Source organism: Mustelus asterias, chromosome 6 (genome assembly GCF_964213995.1).
Source record: "Mustelus asterias chromosome 6, sMusAst1.hap1.1, whole genome shotgun sequence".
NCBI classification, from domain to species: Eukaryota; Metazoa; Chordata; class Chondrichthyes; order Carcharhiniformes; family Triakidae; genus Mustelus; species Mustelus asterias.
This window is the reverse complement of record NC_135806.1, coordinates 103,274,705-103,298,741: the sequence shown is the minus strand read 5'-3', so window position 1 is coordinate 103,298,741 and position 24,037 is coordinate 103,274,705. Positions and strand designations below refer to the sequence as shown.

Genomic DNA, 24,037 nt, shown 5'->3' with positions numbered 1-24,037 from the left:
TCTAGCTGCATATCTAAAATTGAAATTCCAAAGCCTCCATTTAAATTTAATCAAATGTAACCTTTGCACATATGGAAAAAAAATGGAGGTTTTACTTAGCATTTAGAGTGCTTGTGTAATGACTATGTTCTGTGCTACAGTCATATTCCTGATTATTTTGAAGGACTATCATAAGCCACGAACTTACCATTCATTTCTTGAAATTGTAGAATCAGAACACTACAGCACAGAAGGAGGTTATTTGGCCCATCGAGTCTGCACCAGCTTTCCTGAAGCACAACTCAGTTAATTCTCTTCCCTAGTTCATTTCCCATACCTCTGCAATTTTTACTCAAGTATTTATCCAATTCTGTCTTGAAGGCTACGATTGAATCTATAGCCACCATCCTATTAAGTAGCACATTCCAAACTTTAAGCACTCATTGCATAAAATACATTTTCCTTACATCACCTCTTTTCCCAATCACCTTGTTATCTCCCCTTTAGCCACTGAGAAGAATTTTTCTGAATTTATTCTGTCTAAATATTCATGATTCCAAACATCCCTATCAAAGCCCCTTTGAGCCTTCTCTGCTCTAAGGAGAACAAGCCAAGCATCTCCAGTATATTCATGTAACTATAATCCTCATCCCTGATACTTCTCTAGTCAATCTCTCCTGCATCTTCCCCAAGGCTTTGACATTCTTCCTAACGTGCAGTGCCCGGTATAGAACGCAATACTCCAGCTGGGACCAAAACTAATGTTTTACTTTAGGTTTAGTATACCTTCTTGGCTTTTGTTCCCTATGGGAAAGCAATGTGAGTTATATAAGGCTATGCTGTGTGCCTCATACTTAATCAGCATCTTAAATTTAACCCTGACCCACTGAGTTTCCTATATCTCAGCAGCTAAAGGAAAGTGGTGTCAGCAGTGTCAGGAGTTAGGAGCCTTTCCACTTACCTACTGGATCCAGTCTATCTGCTTCACTAACTCCCCGACAATTGGACGCCTGCACTGATCCTTTTGGTCTGCTCCCCAGGGTCTCCAAACTCCTCCATCAACCTGACATGTCTGCTCTGTTTCTGCGCTCTGATTTCCCCTGATCCCAGCTTTCTGGAGCTGTTTGGCTCCAAAACCCAACTGGTTCCTCCTGTCTCCCCCATCTTTCTGATTTTCGTCTCTCTCCACCCGACCCTGGCCTGTGGCCTTCCTCATCTTCTCCATCCCGTGAACTCCACCTCCCTCCCCTCCCCAGTGCAGCCTCCCTGATCATCTCCGACTCCTCTCTATTTCTCGACTAGGACTTGGTTTCAAGCAACAAGCAGCCGGCCATTCAATCTGGTGATTTGATGCTGGGAAACAGAAACAAAAAGCATGAATCATATTCTGCCGTTAAATTAGGCAGGGCCTCTGGGAAACCAATCAAACGAGACTGCTGCCCCCTTCCCAGCTGTAAATTAATGTCCAGTCCAGTCCCGATATTTATAAATCCCAGGATTCTGTTGTTAAATTAATTATCTGTTGACCTGTCCTTCAAAATTTTCTGCATAGATAAGGCTGGCTTTGAAATTGTACGGATCAGCATGTAAAAATAAGTCTAATTTTAACTGGTCAGCAGACAAGAGCAGAATGTCATGGGTAAGAAACCTTCAGCCAGGTGCAAGGAAATGCCCAAAGCTTTCTTGTAGTGCTTAGAGGAACACACCTGCTTATGGCAGCAGGACAGGTGGATAAAGTAAATCATAGAATCATAGAATCCCTACAGTACTGAAGGAGGCCATTTGGCCCATTGAGTCTGTACCGACCACAATCCCACTCAGACCCTATTCCCATAACCCTCATTTACCCTGCTTATCCCCCTGACACTAGGGTCAATTTAGTATGGCCAATCCACCTAACCAGCATGTCTTTGGACTGTGGGAGGAAACCGGAGCACCCGAAGGAAACCCATGTCGACACGGGGAGAATGTGCAAACTCCACACAGACAGTGACCTGAGCTGGGAATTGAACCTGGATCCCTGGCACTGTGAAGCAGCAGTACTAACTACTGTGTCACCGTGCCGCAAGTGGTTAAGAAGGGATATGGTATACTTGCCTTTAAAAGCTGAGACATAGAGTTTAAGAGCAGGATAGTTATACTGGAGTTGTACGAAACATTGGTTAGGCAGCAGCTGGAGTAAAGTGTGTGGTTCTGGAATCCACACGATAGAAGGGGTGTGGTATCATTGGAAACGGCGCAGAGGAGATTTACCAGGATGTTGCCTGAACTGGAGAATTTTAGTTATGAAGAGAGATGGGATAGATTGGGATTGTTTTCCTTGGAACAGAGGAGACTGAGGGGGACATGGCTGAGACAGGATGTATGTGCATTTAGAACGGAACAATCTCATTAGTGACAGACAGCATGGTTTTGTAAGAGGGAGGTCATGCCTTACAAATTTGGTGGAGTTTTTTGAGGAAGTGATAAAAACGGTTGATGAAGGAAGGGCCGTGGATGTCGTCTATATGGATTTCAGTAAGGCATTTGACAAAGTCCCACATGGCAGGTTGGTTAAGAAGGTTAAGGCTCATGGGATACAAGGAGAAGTGGCTAGATGGGTGGAGAACTGGCTTGGCCATAGGAGACAGAGGGTAGTGGTCGAAGGGTCTTTTTCCGGCTGGAGGTCTGTGACCAGTGGTGTTCCGCAGGGCTCTGTACTAGGACCTCTGCTATTTGTGATATATATAAATGATTTGGAAGAAGGTGTAACTGGTGTAATCAGCAAGTTTGCGGATGACACGAAGATGGCTGGAATTGCGGATAGCGAAGAGCATTGTCGGGCAATACAGCAGGATATAGATAGGCTGGAAAATTGGGCGGAGAGGTGGCAGATGGAATTTAATCCGGATAAATGCGAAGTGATGCATTTTGGAAGAAATAATGTAGGGAGGAGTTATACAATAAATGGCAGAGTCATCAGGAGTATAGAAACACAGAGGGACCTAGGTGTGCAAGTCCACAAATCCTTGAAGGTGGCAACACAGGTGGAGAAGGTGGTGAAGAAGGCATATGGTATGCTTGCCTTTATAGGACGGGGTATAGAGTATAAAAGCTGGAGTCTGATGATGCAGCTGTATAGAACGCTGGTTAGGCCACATTTGGAGTACTGCGTCCAGTTCTGGTCGCCGCACTACCAGAAGGACGTGGAGGCATTGGAGAGAGTGCAGAGAAGGTTTACCAGGATGTTGCCTGGTATGGAGGGTCTTAGCTATGAGGAGAGATTGGGTAGACTGGGGTTGTTCTCCTTGGAAAGACGGAGAATGAGGGGAGATCTAATAGAGGTGTACAAGATTATGAAGGGTATAGATAGGGTGAACAGTGGGAAGCTTTTTCCCAGGTCAGAGGTGACGATCACGAGGGGTCACGGGCTCAAGCTGAGAGGGGCGAAGTATAACTCAGACATCAGAGGGACGTTTTTTACACAGAGGGTGGTGGGGGCCTGGAATGCGCTGCCAAGTAGGGTGGTGGAGGCAGGCACGCTGACATCGTTTAAGACTTACCTGGATAGTCACATGAGCAGCCTGGGAATGGAGGGATACAAACGATTGGTCTAGTTGGACCAAGGAGCGGCACAGGCTTGGAGGGCCGAAGGGCCTGTTTCCTGTGCTGTACTGTTCTTTGTTCTTTGAGATGTATACAATTATGAGGGGCAGAAAAAGAATAAACAGGAAGAAACTTTTCTCCTTGGTGCAGGGATCAATGACTAGGGGCCATAGATTTAAGATGAGGGGCAGGAGGTTTAGAGGGAATGCAAGGAAAAGCTTTTTCACCCAGAAGGTGGTGGGCATCTAGAACTCATTGCCTGAAAGGGTGGTGGAGACAGAGATCATCATAACATTTAAGAAGTATTTAGATGTGCACTTGCGGTGCTAAGGCTTAAAAGGCTATGGGACAAGTGCTGGAACATAGGATTAGAATAGTTAGCTGGTTGATTTTGACTTGTGCAGAAGCAATGGGCTGAAGGATCTTTTCTGTACTGAATACCTCTATGGCTCTACGACAGTAAGATCAAATGATACACTGGTCTGGTCAGACACTCCCAAGTGATGTCTCCAGTTCTGGTCACTGAGACATCGGCAAGACAATTAACCATTGCAAATAATTTAATAATTGCAATGATTTGAGGTATATGTTATCAGGAAAGAGTTTTGATTTGATTTGATTTATCATTGTCACATGTATTGGGATACAGTGAAAAGTATTGTTTCTTGTGCGCTATACAGACAAACATACCATTCATAGATACATGGGGGGGAAGGAGAGAGCGCAGAATTTAGTGTTATAGTTATAGCTAGGGTGTAGAGAAAGATCAGCTTAATATAAGGTAGGTTCATTCAAAAGTCTGATGGCAGCTGAAGAAATTCAGGACTTTCAGTCAGGGAGGAAAACATCTAAGAAATTATCTTATAAAATGCTCGACAATCAGAAAATGCTGGAAAAACTCAGCATCTGTGGAGAGAGTAAAAAGAGCTCTGAGGAGGAGTCATGCCGACTTGAAACATTAATTCTATTTTCCCCCTCCAGAGATGCTGCCATTCCTGCTGAGTTTTTCCAGCGTTTTCTGGTTTTATTTCAGATTTCCAGCATCCACAGTATTTTGCTTTTCTTATGAAACGTTGCGTAAGGTAGCAAATGGTTTGGAAAAGGCAAATCAGGAAATTATTTTGAATTCAACCAGAGCAATTATCAGGAGTGGTGTTTAACAGGAGACCAAATCAATATTGCCTATTTTACACAAAGTCAAAATTATCCTCAGAAAGTGAAGATTCTAAAGAACATGAGAAATAGGAGCAGGAGTAGGCCATCTAGCCCCTCAAGCCTGCTCCGCCATTCAATAAGATCATGGCTGATCTGATAGTGGGTTCAGTTCCACTTACCCGCCCGCTCCCCATAACCCTTAATTCCCTTAATATTTAAAAATCTATCTATCTGTGACTTAGACACATTTAACGAGGTAGCCTCTACTGCTTCATTAGGCAGAGAATTCCAAAGATTTACTACCCTCTGGGAGAAGAAGTTCCTCCTCAACTCTGTTCTAAATTGACTCCCCCGTATTTTGAGGCTATGCCCCCTAGTTCTTGTTTCCATTGTCAGTGGAAATAACCTCGCTGCTTCTACCCTGTCTAGCCCCTTCATTATCTTATATGTCTCTATAAGATCTCCCCTCAATCTTCTAAACTCCAATGAGTACAGGCCCAGTCTACTCAATCTCTCCTCATAAGCTAACCCCCTCATCTCTGGAATCAACCTGGTGAGCCTTCTCTGTACCCCCTCCAAAGCTAATATATCCTTTCTTAAATAAGGGGACCAAAATTGTACACAGTACTCTAAGTGCGGCCTCACCAGTACCCTGTACAGTTGCAGCATGACCTCCCTGCTTTTATACTCTATCCCTCTCGCGATAAAGGCCAACATTCCATTTGCCTTCTTGATTACCTGCTGCACCTGCAAACTGAGTTTTTGTGATTCATGTACAAGGACCCCCAGGTCCCTCTGCACAGTAGCATGTTGTAATTTTTCACCATTGAAATAATAGTCCATTTTACTATTATTCCTTTCAAAGTGGATAACCTCACACTTACCAACGTTATACTCCATCTTCCAGATCCTTGCCCACTCACTTAGCCTATCCAAATCTCTCTGCAGACTCTGTGTCCTCCATGCAATTTGCTTTCCCACTCATCTTTGTGTCATCTGCAAACTTTGTGACCCTACATTCGGTCCCCTCCTCCAGATCGTCTATGTATATGGCAAATAGTTGAGGCCCCAGCACCGATCCCTGCAGCACGCCACTAGTCACTGATTGCCAACCGGAAAAGCACTCATTTATTCCGACACTCTGCTTTCTGTTAGATAGCCAATCCTCAATCCACACTAACACTTTACCCCCAACTCCGTGTACCTTTATCTTATGCAGCAACCTTTTGTGAGGCACCTTATCGAATGCCTTCTGGAAATCTAAATACACCACATCCACTGGTTCCCCTCTGTCAACCGCACTCGTTATATCCTCAAAAAATTCCAGTAAATTAGTCAAACATGACTTTCCCTTCATGAATCCATGCTGCGTCTGTTTGATTGAACCATTCTTTTCCAGGTGTCCTGCTATTTCTTCCTTAATGATAGATTCCAGCATTTTCTCAACTACGGATGTTAAGCTAACCAGCCTGTAGTTACCTGCCTTTTGTCTACCTCCTTTTTTAAACAGTGGCATTACGTTAGCTGTTTTCCAATCAGCTGGCACCTCCCCAGAGTCCAGTGAATTTTGATAAATTACAACTAATGCATTTGCTATTTCTTCTGCCGTTTCTTTTAGTACCCTGGGATGCATTCCATCCAGACCAGGGACTTGTCTACCTTTAGTCCCATTAGCCTACCCAGCACTACCTCTTTAGTAATAGTGATCGTTTTAAGGTCCTCACCCCCTACAGTCCCATGACCGTCAATTATTGGTAAGCTATTTGTGTCCTCCACTGTGAAGACCGACACAAAAAACTTGTTTAAGGCCTCGGCCATTTCCTCGTTTCCTATTATTAAATCCCCCTTCTCATCTTCTAAGGGACCAACATTTACTTTAGCCACTCTTTTCCGTTTTATATATTTGTAAAAACTTTTACTATCAGTTTTTATATTTTGTGCTAGCTTATTTTCATAATTTATCTTTCCTTTCTTTATTGCTTTCTTAGTAGTTCTTTGTTGTTTTTTAAAGCCTTCCCAATCTTCTAGTTCCCCACTAATTTTGGCTACTCTGTATGCATTAGTTTTTAATTTGATACTCTCCTTTATTTCCTTAATTATCCATGGCTGGTTACCCCTTTTCTTACATTCCTTCTTTTTCACTGGAATATATCTTTGCTGAGTACTGAGAAAAATCTCCTTAAAAATCCTCCACTGTTCCTCAACTGTCCCACCAATTAGTCTGTGTTCCCAGTCTACATTAGCCAACTCCGCCCTCATCCTATTGTAATCCCCCTTGTTCAAGCAGAGGACACTGGTTTGGGACCGGTTTGGGATTAGTTCAAGAACTATTTGGATACTGCAGAGAGGAAAAGTTGAGGGCATTGTGTTTTGGTGACTAAGATAGGACTAAACTGGCTTGCTTATCGATATATTCTCCACACCGACTTCAGATAAACAAGGGATTCTTTGGGCTTTGTAACCGTTGATAGCAAGGTGACAGGATCAAAGACAGCAACCAAGGGATGAATTTTTGCAGGATGTTTCCCTCTCTGCCGGAATAACATTGATAATAATTCAACAGAAAACTCATTTACATGTGTAAATGGAGTTTGCAATTAGGAGTTACAAGTGCTCCCAGAGGAAATTTGTCCTCCAGATCCTTTGGGAAAGAATTATTTTTGTTTTTACCCACATTTATAATGCAATGATCAACGGAATAGTTTAATGAATTTGTAATTAAATCTAAAGCGCATGTTGACCATGCATATATTTGAATTGAATACAACTTTAATCAGCTTGAAGTCCTTTTCAACTCAAAATGCTCTCCAGATTATTTTTCAGCTGTAAAATATCATTCTGAAACTCTGGATCTGATGGATTGCCCCATCGCTGTGCCAAATGCATGCTGGTTTGCAATATTGAAAGGACAGTAAACCTGATTCTTTTCCCATCCAGTGTTGTACAGAAAAGAGTGCGGGAGTTAATTTTGACTTTGTGCTTAGTGTGAAACTAGTGTTGGCAAAGACACAATCTGTTTTAGCATCCCAGAGAAATTTATTACCATGAAAGTCAAGATCCATTAAATTGGAAAAAATGGAAGAGGCACAAAATGGGCTGCCAATTCATTATCTATCACCTGTTGCATAAGGTCAGAATTGCTCCAAGGATCATTACCCATCAAAGGGTAAAAATATCTATTTACATAGAATGGTAGTCATGGTATGATGCAAGTGATCTCACTGACTGAACTTGCACAGCCATTTCCACCAGATAGACGTGATTTATAATAATTATTCATCTGTGCAAGCTTCCATCCACACAGTGGGTTGTCTGAGGGAGTGCTTGCACAGCTGACAGGAACTTAAGGGCTGCACGCTCACCTGGCAGATGAGAGGAGGATTTAAAGCAGCTACATTCCTGCAAATGCAATATTCTTGAGAGGAATAAAAGGCTTGGGTCCCGTGGTTCTCAATGCATTCCACCACTGGTGGGTTTTCCCCACACTCTGGATCTGTTGTAGACTAATTGGTAGTGATTAACCATCATAATTAGTCATCAGCTGCATTATCATTATGTCATGAAACTGAAAAGATGATGGAAAGCAAACTAGGCAGACCTGGGGTGGCACAGTGGTTAGCACTGCTGCCTCACAGTGCCAGGGGCCTGGGTTTGATTCCAGGCTTGGGTCACTGTGTCGAGTTTACATGTTCTCCTTGCATCTACGTGGGTTTTCTCCGGGTGCACCGGTTTACCCCCACACTCCCACAGAGATATGTGGGTTAGGTTGATTGGCCAGGCTAAATTGCCCCTCAGTGTCAGGGGGTTAGTAGGGTAAATAAGTAGGGTTATGGGGATAGCACCTGGGTGGGATTGTGGTTGGTGCAGACTCGATGGGCAGAATGGCCTCCTTCTGCACTGTAGGGACTCTATGACCTTGATGTTGCTTCATCCAGCAATCCCTATAATCCTAAAATGGAGGGTTTCAGCCATCCATGTTTGTATGAATGGATATGGGGTGAATGGGATCAAAGGTTATGGAGAAAAAGCAGGATTAGGCTATTGAGTTGGATGATCAGCCATGATTGTAACGAATGGCAGAGCAGGCTCAAAAGGCCAAATGGCCTCCTGCCTCTATGTTTCTATGATACTGTACTTGAAGTCATACTGGGTGAAGTGGAAGAAAGGAGAGGCTGTCTTATATGACAAGAAGACCACCATGGGTCTGGTGGGTGGTAGTGGTGGTGGTGGGAAAAGGGCATTGGTGAACGGTATGATTGGGGGAGGTAATGGAAACTGAGCCACTGAAAACCAGGTTTTGCTGATAATTCCAGTCCAAATGCATTTCTCAGTTATTTCCACCTCCTTTTCCCATCTCACCATAATAAAGTGCACATTAGCTTCTACACAATGGAGAGAAAGAAAACATAGAAAGGAACAAAGAATTCAGGGTAGAAAAGTGGAAGAGAAAGGGGGCGAATGAACAAAAGAACAGATGCACTGAGAAACAGCAACACAAAAACAATAGAGACGGGGGTTGAGCAGCCACATTCTGCGAGTTGTGTTTTGTTGTGCAGATATAAATCATAAGTATGCATACACACACTAATAATATGGTCATTGACCTTCGTTTGACCCTAGTGTCAGGGGATTAACAGGGTAAATATGTGGGGTCACGGGAATAGGTCTTGGGTGGGATTGTTGTCAGTGCAGACTCGATGGGCCGAATGGCCTCCTTCTTCACTGTAGGGATTCTATCATTCTATGTGCATGGGGAATCAACACTAAGCATCACCTTCAGATGACGCAGAGTTAGAGGAAGGGGAGTTATGCACGGCTTGTAAATATAATTCAGTTTTTATTTATGTAACATGTTGACTTTATATTAATCGTAGTTACCTTGCAAAATTCACAGCAGCCATGGTTAATGAGACAATACTGTGGGAGTTATGTTTTTTAAACTAGTAATTGAGAGAAGCTGGTTCAAAGCAGTTTGAGAATTTGTATTAAAAATCTGCAGATGAAAAGCTGATTTTTGTTAAAAAAACACAAGCTGCCGTTTGGTATTAAAACTTAACTGATTAACTCACGTTCTCGATGGAAGGAGACCAACTGTCCTTCTGGCAGCATCTGTAAGGAGAGAAAAGAGCTGACGTTTCGAGTCCAGGTGACCCTTCTGGACTCGAAACGTCAGCTCTTGGGTCACCTGGACTCGAAATGTCAGCTCTTTTTTCTCCTTACAGATGCTGCCAGACCTGCTGAGATTTTCCAGCATTTTCTTTTTTGGTTTCAGGTTCCAGCATCCGCATTAATTTGCTTTTATCTTTTGACCAACAGTCCTTGCACAGCCTGGCTCATTTTGCCTGATCCAGACAGGCACCCACACGATTTACCTTATCTGTCCTCTGAAGGAGCCTAGTAACTCACTCAAGCTAGCAATTGAAGGCAGACTTCTGAGAATTCTGGTTTTTTAAAAAAATAACTGGCTGGAGCGTTGAAGTTTCCTGACGGTATAGGATAGAAACAAATAGATGTGACACTGAGGCATTGCAGCACTACTACAGGCTAGAGGGTGTAATTACAGCCTGACAAGTTAACAGGCAGTTCCCATTACAAATGTGAAAGTTGACACAAGAGTGCGTCAAAAACATGACAACAGGAACAAAGGTTCTGTGTGACACGAAATGCAGAACAATATTAGTATCTCTCCTGTCACTTTCCTGATGGGAAGTCAGAGGAACTGAGCCATGTCCTGAAAAAGTATTTAACATGAAAGCAGAATCCATTTACTGTAATCCTGCACAAATTTTATATTAAATAGAAACATTCAATGCAATGTATTTAATTTTTTTTAAAAAATCAATAAAAATGGGCTTGATGGACATTTAATCTATAATTTTGGTGAATTTCCAAATTACTTAAAGCAACAGCTACTTAATTGAACGCGGTCCGTATAAATTTGTAAATTATTCCTTTCTCATAAAATGTAGTTCCACAAAATATATTAAATGGCCCACAATTTATTCATAAAATTAAAGGAGCGAATACAAAATGGTTCCCGGTAGGCATTAATGAAATTGAGCCTGTGAGCATTATTAATTATGCAGTAGGCAGGGGTACAGGAAGAATATTTTTAATCAATAATGTTTTCAGCTGTAGGCAGGACAAGGACTGAGTGGGAATTTTTATAAACACATTTATGTTGCAGCCAGGACTGGGTCAGGAAATATTTTCAAATGAGTTTCTATTCCAGATAGAAACAAGCTCTGGGAGTGAGGTTGCATTGGGAAGATCTTACAGATGACAGCAAAGCCTAAGGGGAAGGAATAAGTCAGGAATATTTTCACTGTTTTTGTTTTAAATTGGAGCTGGGAATTTTTCTGTACTATGCTCAGCACAGATTGCGTCCACATCAGAAGGCCAGCACATTTCTTCATCCTAATTTTTAGGAGAGGGGCCACGTCAGAGTGCATGGATAGCCAGGAAATTAGGCTGAACTCCGTTGCTTTCATCCCTCTAACAGTACCATTACCTCATAAATATGCCTCCTGGCCCCCAACATACTCATTTACGTTCATTCACATCCCCAACATCTGACTGCAGCTTCATAACATGTTCATTGTCCCCTTGCCCCCTTAACATTCCTGCTACCAGTCAGCTATTTTCTTTTATCTATTGTCCTCTGTAATATCCAATTATCCATGACCCCCTAACATCTCCCTCCCTTATTCACACTACCTAAAATTCCCTGTTCTTCACCCTCATTGTTTCACCTGCAAAGTATCTTTTACTGTTCTCATATCTCCATTTCATCCTTGAACATTCACCTCTGCGTACCTGCCTGCTTAACATTTTTCCCAATTCATTACCTCTAAGATATGTATGTATATATGCTTTTGAGTCATTTCAGTACAACAAATACACATCTGGGCTAAAAGCACGTTAGACATTGGACCGCAATTGTTTACGATTTGCATAGATGATTTGGAATTGGGGACCAAGTGTAGTGTGTCAAAATTCGCAGATGACACTAAGATGGGTGGCAGAGCAAAGTGTGCAGAGGACGCTGAAAGTCTGCAAAGGGATATAGATAGTCTAAGTGAGTGGGCAAGAGTCTGGCAGATGGAGTACAATGTTGGTAAATGTGAGGTCATCCATTTTGGTAGGAATAACAGCAAAATGGACTATTATTTAAATGGTAAAAAATTGCAGCATGCTGATGTGCAGAGAGACCTGGGTGTGCTTGTGCAGGAATCTCAAGGAGTTGGTTTGCAGGTACAGCAGGTAATTAAGAAGCCTAATGGAATTTTGTCCTTCATTGCTAGAGGAATGGAGTTTAAAAACAATGAGGTTATGTTGCAGCTGTATAAGGTGTTGGTGAGGCCACACCTGGAGTACTGTGTACAGTTTTGGTCTCCTTACTTGAGAAAGGATAGATTGGAGGGGGTGCAGAGGAGATTCACTAGGTTGATTCCGGAGTTGAGAGGGTTGGCTTATGAGGAGAGACTGAGTAGACTGGGGCTATACTCACTGGAATTCAGAAGAATGAGGGAAGATCTTATAGAAACATATAAGATTGTGAAGGGAATAGATAAGATAGAAGCAGGGAAGTTGTTTCCACTGGCGGGTGAAAGTAGAACTGGGGGGCATAGCCTCAAAATAAGGGGAAGCAGATTTAGGACTGAGTTGAGGAGGAACTTCTTCACACAAAGGTTGTGAACCTGTGGAATTCCCTGCCCAGTGAAGCAATTGAGGCTACCTCATTAAATGTTTTTAAGGCAAGGATAGATACATTTTTGAACAGTAAAGGAATTAAGGGTTATGGTGAGCGGGCGGGTAAGTGGAGCTGAGTCCACAAAAAGATCAGCCATGATCTTATTGAATGGCGGAGCAGACCCGAGGGGCCAGATGACCTACTCCTGCTCCTAGTTCTTATGTTCTTACGTTCATTCACAACCCTTTGTAGTTTCCTGCGGTCTTGATCAAAGCAGGAGCCAAGCCAAGCTGTGATGCATCCAGAAAGGATGCTTTCTATGGTGCATCTGTAAAAATTGGAGAGAGTCATAGCGGACGTGCCAAATTTCCTTAGTCTCCTGAGAAAGTAGAGGTGTTGGTGAGCTTTCTTAACTATAGCATCGGCATGGAAGGACCAGGACAGGTTGTTGGTGATCTGGACGCCTAGAAACTTGAAGTTGTCCACCATTTCCACTTCATCCCCGTTGATGTAGACAGGGGTATGTCCTGTGCTTCCTGAAGTCGATGACTGTCTCCTTCATTTTACTGACATTGAGGGAGAGATTATTGTCATTGCATCAATTCACCAGATTCTCTATCTCTTTCCTGTACTCTGTCTCATCATTGTTTGAGATCCAACCAACTATGGTGGTGTCATCGGCAAACTTGAAAATCGAGTTGGAGGGTAATTTAGCCACACATTCCTAGGTGTATAACCATCTTCCACAACACTGCATATTTGAATTCTTCCAATCAAGTTTCTGCCCCTGTTGGACCGAAGCAACTTACATCAAAGTAAAAATGGCATCCTATGTGACTGCCGCAAAGGTGAATTTTCTGAGTTAAGTGTGTTCCGGCTTTTTTTTTGATTTCACATGGAATGAATCAAATTGGCTGAAAATGGGGGGACCTCAGGAGGAGGCCATCCATTTGACACTGATGGCTGAAGATGATTGCAAATGTTTCAGCTTTGTCTTTTGCACTGATTATTACGGGTGGGTTTTTTTTGAGTCTTCCTTTCTGTTTATTTGTTTAATTGTCCACCACAATTCATGACTTGACATGGTCGGATTGCAGAGCTTTGAACTAATCTTTTTATTGTGAGTCGCTTAGCTCTGTCGTATGCAGTTTCTGCTGTTTTGCACGCACGATGTCCTGTGTTGTAGCTTCGCAAGGTTGGCACCACATTTTTAGGTATGTCAGGTGCTACTCCTCATTGAATCAGCTTGGCTTAATGGTGAGTAGAGTAAGGGATATGCCAGACCATAAAATTACAGATTATATGTAATTCTGCTCACATCATCCTCATGGTCAAGTTGAGAGCTGCTTGATATATTCAGAATTTATCCCATTTAACACAATGGTGGCTTTCCTCAGTGTGAATAACATTTTTGATCTCCACACAGACTTTGCGGTAGTCAACCCTACCATACTGCCATGGAGAGAGGCATTGGCGACAGGTAGATTGATGAGCACAAGCTCAAGTAGGTTTTTCCCTTTTGTTGGTTTCCTTGCAACCTGTTGCAGGCCCAGTCTGGCAGATATAGCCTTCAACGCTCAGATAGCTTGGTCAGTAATGGTAGTACTCAACATTGCAGTCCCCCACCCAGAATATAATCCGTGCCCTTACGAACATCAGAGCTTATTCCAAGCGGTTTTAATTTGGTGGAGTAAGAATTCATTAGCTGAGGGATGGTAGATGGTGATAATCAGCTGAAGGTGCAATGAATCTTCATGGGGTCGAGAGTCAATGTTGAGGATTCCTCCATGGCCTGGTCATGGAGGAGTTGGGACATTGGTTATCAGGTATGATTCCGTGAGTATGACTTTAGCTGCTGCTTGAATAATCTGCAAGACAGCTCCCCAAATTTTGGCACAAGATGTTAGCAAGAAGGCTTTGCAGGGTAAACAGGGTGTCTTTGTCAGTTCTGGTTCCTGGCTCAATGTCAGATGGGTTTGTCTGGGTTCTTTCATGCTTTTCAGCTTTCTGTCATGGTTTGATAGAACTTAGTGGCTTGCTAGGCCCTTTCCAAGGGCAGTTAAGGCTCAACCACATTGCTATGGATCTGGAGTCATGTGTATGCCAGACTACGTGAGGATAGCAGATTTCCCTCGCTAAAAGACATCAATGAACCAGATGGGTTTTTAAGAGCAATCCAGCAGTTTTGTGGTTACCATTATTGACACTAGCTTTTTATTCCTTGGAGGAATTTGAATGCATGTCACCGGAGCACTAGTCTGGGCCTCTGAGTTGCTCACCCAGTAAATTAAGACTACCACTATCGCACCCATGAATATTGATAATTGTATTAAAATAACTCTATTTTTATAAAAAAAGGGAGCGAGATGAGTGAGACTAAAATGTGGGTTAGCAGTCACTCTGCAGCGTGTTTTCGCAGACAGTTACACAACAACATTGGCAAGTGTCAGAGAACAAAATAAATCCCAACCCTTTTGGCTTGGGAACAGAGTTAGAAAAGGCAATGGAACTAAAGTAATAGTTCCAGAAAAAAAATACACAAATGGTAATCAAAATCAATGCAAAATCTCTAAAATTAAAATGAATTGTTTATATCTTGCATACTGTTTTAAACATTACCTATTTATTCCAACCAGAGCACGATAAGTCCAAAGGTTACTTCACAAGATTTCACCAGAAGAAAACTCTTTGGGCAGAATTTTACCGGTTCGCCCCACCGATCGATGGACAGAGGGAGCTGGTAAAATCGCACGAGAGCCGAGAAATCAGGATCACACCCAATTTCTTGGCTCTCGTGATTTGATGAGAGCCGTATTTCTGATGCGGTCAGCCACTCACCGAAAATGGGCGAGAGGCTGAATAATTTATTTAAATATATTAGAATGTTAATTTACATGTGTTTAGTGAGCTCAGCGCTCAATTGTCCGGGCTCACTTACCTTTGTGGCCTCGCCGGGAGAGGTTCTCTCGGTGAGGAAAACGCCTGCTCCCCATGAACAGCGAACAGTCCTGTTGCCCTCGCCAGTGGAACCGGAGGCATTTAAGGCTCCCTGGGGAGGCCGAGGACAAGTGGGGGGTGCCTCTTGGGCAGTGCCAGGCACTGCCAATCTGGCACCTGGGAAATGCCCAGTGGGCACTTTGGCACTACCAACTGGGCAGTGCCAGGGTGTGGGGCCTACAGGGGTGGGGCCTGAAGGGGTGGAGCTTATGGGGGCCAGGCCTGACTGGGGGCCTATGGGGGTGGGGCCTGAAGGGGGGGCTGAAGGAGGTGGGGCCTGAAGGGGGCAGGGCCTGAAGGGGGCAGGGCCTGTGGGGAAGGGTCTGAAGGGGGAGGGCATGAAGGGGGCAGCCCGATCAGGAGGGGAGGGGGCGGGGGTGCTGTGACTCCACAATGGGATTGCATGGGGGGCGGAGGGACATGATCAGTTTAGGTGGTGGGGGCTAGATGTTTGTATGTTATGGGGCTTGCGATTGGCCACAGGCTCTTGCGATTGCGCGCGGGGGGGGGGGTTTGGTTCCGGCTGGCTCCAGCAGCAGGTGCCTGAGAGCTCTCTCTTTCTCTGCCAGACCCCTGCTGCTGAAATTACGTATGTGCAGTATTAGAGGTCCACACATGAGCAGTAGCTCCCTCTACAGGCTGGCTGACAAAATAAGCCTAGCTCACTGCCTGCAGCAGCTAGAAACAGTCAAGCCCATAATTTCAAATGACTAAGTACATGGCACTAGGTGTGAAAATTCACCCAACGAACAGATCAGGAATTTTCCCGTTTTCATGCTAGCTGGACACTTAGAATCAATCTCATAAAATTCCGCCCTTTATATGCATTCCAATAATTCACTGATAGCATGGTGGCATGGCGGCTAGCACTGCTGTCTCACAGCGCCAGGGACCTGGATTCAATTCCAGCTTCAGGTAACTAACTGTCTGTGGGAACTTTGCACTTTATCCTCGTGCACATTGTCCTCGTGTCTGTGTGGGTTTCCTCCAGATGCTGCGGTTTCCTCCCACAGTCCAAAGATGTGCAGGTTAGGTTGATTGGCCATGCTAAATTGCCCCTTAGTGTCAGGGAGATTAGCAGGGTAAATGCAAAGAACAAAGGACAAAGAAAATTACAGCGCAGGAACAGGCTCTTCGGCCCGCCAAGCCTGCACCGACCATGCTGCCCGACTGAACTAAAACCCCCGACCCTTCCGGAGACCACATCCCTCGATTCCCATCCTATTCATGTATTCGTCCAGACAAATATCGTATCTGCTTCCACGACCTCCCCTGGCAGTGAGTTCCAGGCACCCACCATCCTTTGTGTAAAAAACTTGCCTCATACATCTCCTTTAAACCTTGCCCCTCGTACCTTAAACCTGTGCCCCCTAGTAATTGACTCTCCCACCCTGGGAAAAAGCTTCTGACTATCCACTCTGTCCATAACCCTCATAATCTTGTCGACTTCTATCAGGTCTCTCCCTCAACTTCCGTTGTTCCAGTGAGAACAAACCAAGTTTCTCCAACCTCTCCTCATAGCTAATGCCCTCCATACCAGGCAACATCCTGGTAAATCTTTTCTGTACCCTCTCCAAAGCCTCCACATCCTTCTGGTAGTGTGGCGACCAGAATTGAACACTATATTCCAAGTGCAGCCTCACTAAGGTTCTATAAAGCTGCAACATGACTTGCCAATTTTTAAACTCAATGCCCCAGCCGATGAAGGCAAGCATGTAGTATGCCTTTTTGATGATCTTCTGCACATACGTTGCCACTTTCAGTGACCTGTGTACCTGTCCACCCAGATCCCTTTGCCTATCAATACTCTTAAGGGTTCTGCCATTTACTGTATATTTCCTATCTGTATTAGACCTTCCAAAATGCATTACATCACATTTGTCCGGATTAAACTCTATCTGCCATCTCTCTGCCCAAGCCTCCAACCAATTTATATCCTGCTGTATCCTCTGATGGTCCTCACCGCTATCCGCAAATCCATCAACCTTTGTGTCGTCCGCAAGCTTACTAATCAATCCAGTTACATTTTCCTCCAAATCATTTATATATATAATATATATATAACAAACAGCAAAGGTCCCAGCACTGATCCCTGAGGAATGCCACTTGTCACAGCCTCCATTCAGAAACGCACCCTTCCATTGCTACCCTCTGTCTTCTATGACCGAGCCAGTTCTGTATCCACCTTGCCAGCTCACCTCTGATCCCATGCGACTTCACCTTCTGCACCAGTCTACCATGAGGGACCTTGTCAAAGGCCTTACTGAAGTCCATGTAGACAATATCCACTGCCCTATCCTCATCAATCATCTTTGTCACTTCCTTGAAAAACTCAATCAAGTTAGTGAGGCATGACTCCCCTTCACAAAACCATGTTGCCTCTCTAATACGTCCACTTATTTCCAAGTGGGAGTAAATCCTGTCTTAAAGAGTCCTCTCCAATGATTTCCCTACTGATGTAAGGCTCACCGGCCTGTAATTACCTGGATTATTCTTGCTACCCTTCTTAAACAAAGGAACAACATTGGCTATTCTCCAATCCTCTGGAACCTCCCCTGTAGCCAGTGAGGATACAAAGATTTCTCTCAAGGCTCCAGCAATTTCCTCCCTTGCCTCTCTCAGTATTTTGGGGTATATCCCATCAGGCCTGGGGACTTGTCTACCTTAATGTTTCTCAAGAATCCCAATACCTCCTCCTTTTTGATCTCAACATGACTCAAACTATCTTTCCCAGACACACCCTTTCCCAGATTCATCATCCCCCAAGTCCTTTTCTTTGGTGAATACTGACGCAAAGTACTCATTTAATACCTCGCCCATTTCCTCTGTCTCCATGCATAGATTCCTTCCCCTGTCCTTGAGTGGGCCAACCCTCTCCCTGGCTACCCTCTTGCTCTTTAGATATGTATAAAAAGCCTTGGGATTTTCCTTAATCCTGGTGGCCAATTATTTTTTGTGACCCCTTTTAGCCATCCTTACTCCTTGCTTAAGTTTCTTTCTACTTTCCTTGTATTCCACACTTGCTTCGTGTGTTCCTAGCCTTGACAAATGCTTCCTTTTTTTTTGACTAGGCTCACAATATCTCTCGTTATCCAAGGTTCCCAAAACTTGCCATACTTATCCTTCATCCTTACAGGAATGTGCCGGTCCTGAATCCCAATCAACTTACACTTGAAAGCCTCCCACATGCCAGATGTTGATTTGCCCTCAAACATCTGCCCCCAATCTACATTCTTCAGTTCCTGCCTAATATTGTTGTAAGTAGCCTTCCCCCAGTTTAGCACCTTAACTTGAAGACTCCACTTTTCTTTATCCATCAGTACCTTAAAGCTTACTGAATTGTGGTCACTGTTCCCGAACTGCTCCCCTACTGAAACGTCGACCACCTGGCCGGGCTCATTCCCCAATATCAGGTCCAGTATGGCCCCTTCCCTAGTTGGACTATCTACATACTGTTTCAAGAAGCCCTCCTGGATGCTCCTTACAAATTCTGTCCCATTCACGCCCCTAGCACTAAGTGAGTCCCAGTCAATATAGGGGAAGTTAAAATCTCCCACAACAACCCTGTTACTTTTACACCTTGCCAAAATCTGCCTACGTGGGATTATGGGGATAGGGCTCCGGTGGGATTGTTGTTGGTGCAGGCCCGATGGGCCAAATGGCGCCCTTCTGCACTATAGGGATTCTATGATTCTCTGAACTCAACTAAGACATCGAGTTCTCTCCAGCATCTAGATTAAATGGCTGCCAAAATGGCTCAAGTCAGATTTTGTGAGCACGGGTGGTTCCTTCAGTTTGCAATATTCATGTTAATCATATTAAAACCCAAATACTGAGCAGTATTTGTTTCAATAACAATTCAAATGAGTTATTAAGAATAATAATGCCCTATTTCCATAGCAGCATTAATTTTACAAACTACTGATCATATTTCAGCAAGGCTTTAAATAAATCCTAATCAGAATTGCAGTTCGGACCACGTCCATTTATACTTTGTCACCAAAGCTGGAACAAAGCCAGATGAGAAATGACTTTCGAAAAAATCAATCTGCACTTTTGTCCTTTGTGTCTGAAATGTCCCCAACAAGGGTTTAACTGAAAGTTAAATGCATGCAAGTCTTTGTTTCAATGAATACCATTCGAAGCTAGAGATTCTTTCAAATTTAATTTTTTAAATATTCATTCTAAGGATGGGGGCGTCAAAGACAAGCTCAGGATTTATTGCCTTTCACAGTGTTTCTGAGAAGGTGGTAGCAGTAAGCTCTCTTCTTGAACCACAGCAGACTGTGTGGTAACAACGCTCCTACAAAGCTGTTAGGGCACCACAGGGTTTGACCCAGTGGCTTTGAAGAAATGGCAGTGATATGTTGAAGTTAGGACAGTTGCATTCCCATTCACCGACTCTCAATCTAGGTGGTGAAGGTTGTGGGTTTGGGAGGTAGAGCTGTAGTCTACTTGGTGAGTTTCTGCAGTACATGCTGTAGATAATGCACGCAGCAGCCAGAAATATGCCAAAAGGAGGAAGTAGATTTTCAGATTAGTGGATGAGCTGCCAATCAAGTGGTTTGCTCAGAACTATATGCTGCTGAGTCTCTGCAGTGCTGCTGCAGCTGTACCCAACCAGGTAGGAGTAGACTATTCAATCAATGTTTGACTTGTGCTTTGTAAGTAATGGAGAGCATTGAGGAATCAGGAGACAAGTCAATCACAACACAATCTAGTCCCTGACTTGCTCTAGTTGTCACCTCATTTGTCTGGCTGAATCAACTGATATTCTGGTAAGTGGTGATGCTCAGGACATTAAATAGTGGGGAATTAGTGACGGTAATGGCATTGCATGTCAAAGAGTAGGAGGTTGGATTCCCTTCTGTTATGGTCATTGCCTGGCACTTGTGCAGTGTGAATATTACTTGTCACTTATCAGCCCACGCCTGAATGTTGTCCAGGTCTCACTGTATGCAACAAATGGAGCTAACACTATGTAATCATCAGCAAGCAGCCTTATTTCTGCCCTTATAGTGAAAGGAAGGCCCATTGATCAAGCAGCTAAAAATGATTGGGCCTGGGACTCTGCCTTGAAGTACTCCTGTAGTTATATCCTAGAGCGGGCGGCACGGTGGCACAGTGGTTGGCACTGCTGCTTCACAGCTCCAGGGACCTGGGTTCGATTCCCGGCTTGAGTCACTGTCTGTGTGGAGTTTGCACATTCTCCTCGTGTCTGTGTGGGTTTCCTCCGGGTGCTCCGGTTTCCTCCCACAGTCCAAAGATGTGTGGGTTAGGTTGATTGGCCATGCTAAAATTGCCCCTTAGTGTCCTGGGATGCGTAGGTTAGAGGGCTTAGTGGGTAAAATATGTAGGGATAGGGGGTAGGGCCTGGGTGGGATTGTGGTCAGTGCAAACTCGATGGGCCGAATGGCCTCTTTCTGTGCTGTAGGGTTTCTAAGATTCTAAGCTGAGATAATAACTCAATGGCAATCACAACCTTGTGTTGGGTCTGACTGCAGACACTGAGGGGTTGCCTCCTGATCCACATTGACTTCAATTTTCCTGGAGCTTCTAGTGTTATGCTCAGGCGAATGCTACTTTGACGTCAAGGATAGATATGCCTCTAGAATTGAGCTTGTATCAATGTTTGTACCATGACTGCAATGTGGCCTGGTGCTGAGTGACCTGCGTTTGAAAGAGTTATATCTGAATTTAAAATTGTTAATCTGTCACAGAAAATACTGGAAAATCTCAGCTGGTCTGACAGCATCTGTGGAGAGAGAATAGAGCCAACGTTTCAAGTCTGGGTCATCCAGCTTTATTCGTTTTCCACAGATGCTGTCAGACCTGCTGAGATTTTCCAGCATTTGTTGTTTTTGTTTCAGATTCCAGCATCCGCAGTGTCTTGTTTTTAATTATTGTTATTCTGTAGTTTATTTGATTTGATTATTTCTAAGAGCCCCAATAATTTCAGTTTTAAGCCAAATAGAACCACAGAGATTCTTGGTGATGTGAAAATTTGGACAAAAGTCAAAGCACTACGCGCACACACACATGCTGCATAGCTCAGAGGAAGAGGACTTCACTGGGAGAAAAACGTGATAAATATGGGTGACTGTTTAGATTATCTTAAAATAAATTCTCCTACCGTGATTTTCAAAGAAAACCAATTCTATTACTTTCAAAGTTATTATCACACTATGTCCATGACTTTATATCATTTAGATTATATAGCAGAGAATATGTATAGCATAATTATGTTGACTGAGGTCTCCGGTCATGATCAGTTCTATGATTGCTGGGTTATCGGATGCATCTCAGTGCCTTCCATTTGTACCATATATCAATTTGATTGAAGGAACTGTAATGAAGTTCTTGCAAATTTTGCTCTTACAACTAGATAAGTTGATATATAGATTGTGAAACAGTTACACTAACAGTAATATACAGCTAAAACTTATTTCATTCTCAATAGGGCATGGTCAAACTTAATTAATTTTGAAAACGATTATCTTGATAAAGATTACATTAGCACTAAACATGATTAACTTAAAAGCATGCATACATAGCAAAACCCTCCAATTAGAGCATTTCACAGTTACTCTCGTATGTTAAGTCTATAAATAGCGCAAATATTGATAACCACAAGCACTAAAAAGTACAGACAACACAGGGCAAGGCAACAAGTACAACTGGTGCACAGGTAACATTAGCCAGACAGTTACGTGACATAGGTCAACATTCTGCGTCTGCCAATAGCTCAAAGAAAATAGACATGCAAGGAAGAGGCGTTGCCATGGTCTGTGCTTGCACTTACCAACCTCCACAATACTAGAACAGTTGGGACCTGTGAATCCATCGGGACACTCACATGAGAAAGGTTCATCTGCCAACCCTGTCATGCAGGTGCCTCCATTCTCACATGGGTTGGGTTCACATACTTCCCCTGTTAATAGAAGTAACAAAGGTCAACAATTAAGGGATTTGTCACTTTTAAAAGGGTTAAGATCAAAAAGATTATATAAAAAGACCAAGACAAATTGATGAATCACAATTGTGACAACTGAATTATCAGTAAGAATATTGAAACCATGTCGGCAACAAAGCATCTATTACATATCTTAACATTTTGAAGGAAGGCAGTGGCCTAGTGGTATTATCGCTCGACTACTAATCCAGAAACAGAGCTAATGTTCTGGGGACCCGGGTTTGAATCCCACTATGGCAGATCGTGGAATTGGAATTCAATAAAAGAAATCTGGAATTAAAAGTCTAGTGATGACCATAAAACCATTGTCAATTGTTGGAAAAACCCATCTAGTTCACTGATGTCCTTTAGGGAAGGAAATCTGCCATCCTTACCTGGTCTGGTCTACATGTGACTCCAGAGCCACAGCAATGTGGTTGACTCTCTGAACAAGGGCAACTAGGGATGGGCAACAAATGCTGGTCAGCCAGCGACGCCCATGTCCCATGAATGAATAAAAAATAATATTTTGGACACACTTCAACAATTCATCCCAAAATGAAGGATAGAATACTGTCACCTTCCCATTTGACATTTTAAAAGTGTGCACTTGCACCTGCCATATCAGTTAGGCCCATAATAGTGCTATATTGGGCCTTTGCTATGCTAACATTAGGTGCAAACTCCAATATTAGGATAGTGTTGCATTATGAGAAGTCAGCCTCCAGTTTTAATGACAAAGTAACTGAGTATTTGCAAAGGATTAATTTTTCCACAGCAAATGCTCACCCATGGTCATCTGAAAGGTACAGTAAACGTTTTTCCACGCACCAGTTTTTAATGGAGAAAATAGCTATAAACTTGCCATGTATGGCACATACAAAGATTCATCTCTATAATCTGAACAGGCACTCCCCTTCACATCTAAAGGGTCTGAATACAGTTCTCTACAACTGCAAATAGGCTGATACCTGCTTTCTTGACCAGCAATATTGACAATCAACGAAGTTCAGTGTCCAAATCAGATATGAACAGATACAACAAATGCTACAATTACTATCCAATAGGGATTGGCCAAATTTTTCTGGCTGTTCTTGCCTGTGGGATCTTCCAGTCCCACCGATGGAAAAACCCCATCATGTGTTTCCCAGCGGTGAGGGTGGTTTCAATGGGAAATCCCATTGACAGCGACGGGACTAAAAATCCCACCGCTGCCCAAAGGCAGCCCACCTCCCACTGCCATGAAACATGCTGAGGGGAGCATGTGGAGAAATCCCCCTGATACCTACTTCCAAAAACCACTTCAATGTGAATACAGGAACAAAAATATGACAGCATTCCAAGAGTAAAAATCAATGTAAAATCTGCATGCTTTTACAATGGCCTACCATAAGGACCATAGTAAGGAATACAACTCATTCTCTATCACACAAGATGTAAAGTTACAGCAGCCATCTATTTTCAGGAGCTCACCATCGCTCCTCAGATAGCACTTTCCAAACCCACGACCGCTGCCATCTAGAAGGACAAAGGCAGCAGATACCAGCACATTGGGTGGGATTTTCCGGCCGTGCTCGCCCCAAAACCGGAAAATCCTGCCCAGGTCATCAGACCTTTGCATGGTCCACCCCTCGCTCGCTATGCTTCCCGTGGCAGGCGGGATGGGAAAATTCTCC

General features: G+C 43.5%; 1 protein-coding gene across 1 annotated transcript in view; it reads right to left on the bottom strand.

The window, feature by feature from the left end:
- Positions 1 to 24,037, bottom strand: part of LOC144495324 (EGF-like repeat and discoidin I-like domain-containing protein 3) — a 251,911-nt gene that overhangs the window by 164,322 nt on the left and 63,552 nt on the right. Inside the window, exon 2 of the mRNA XM_078215423.1 lies at positions 22,212 to 22,340. Coding sequence (XP_078071549.1) covers positions 22,212 to 22,340 — 129 coding nt within the window. The remainder of the gene's footprint in view (positions 1 to 22,211; positions 22,341 to 24,037) is intronic.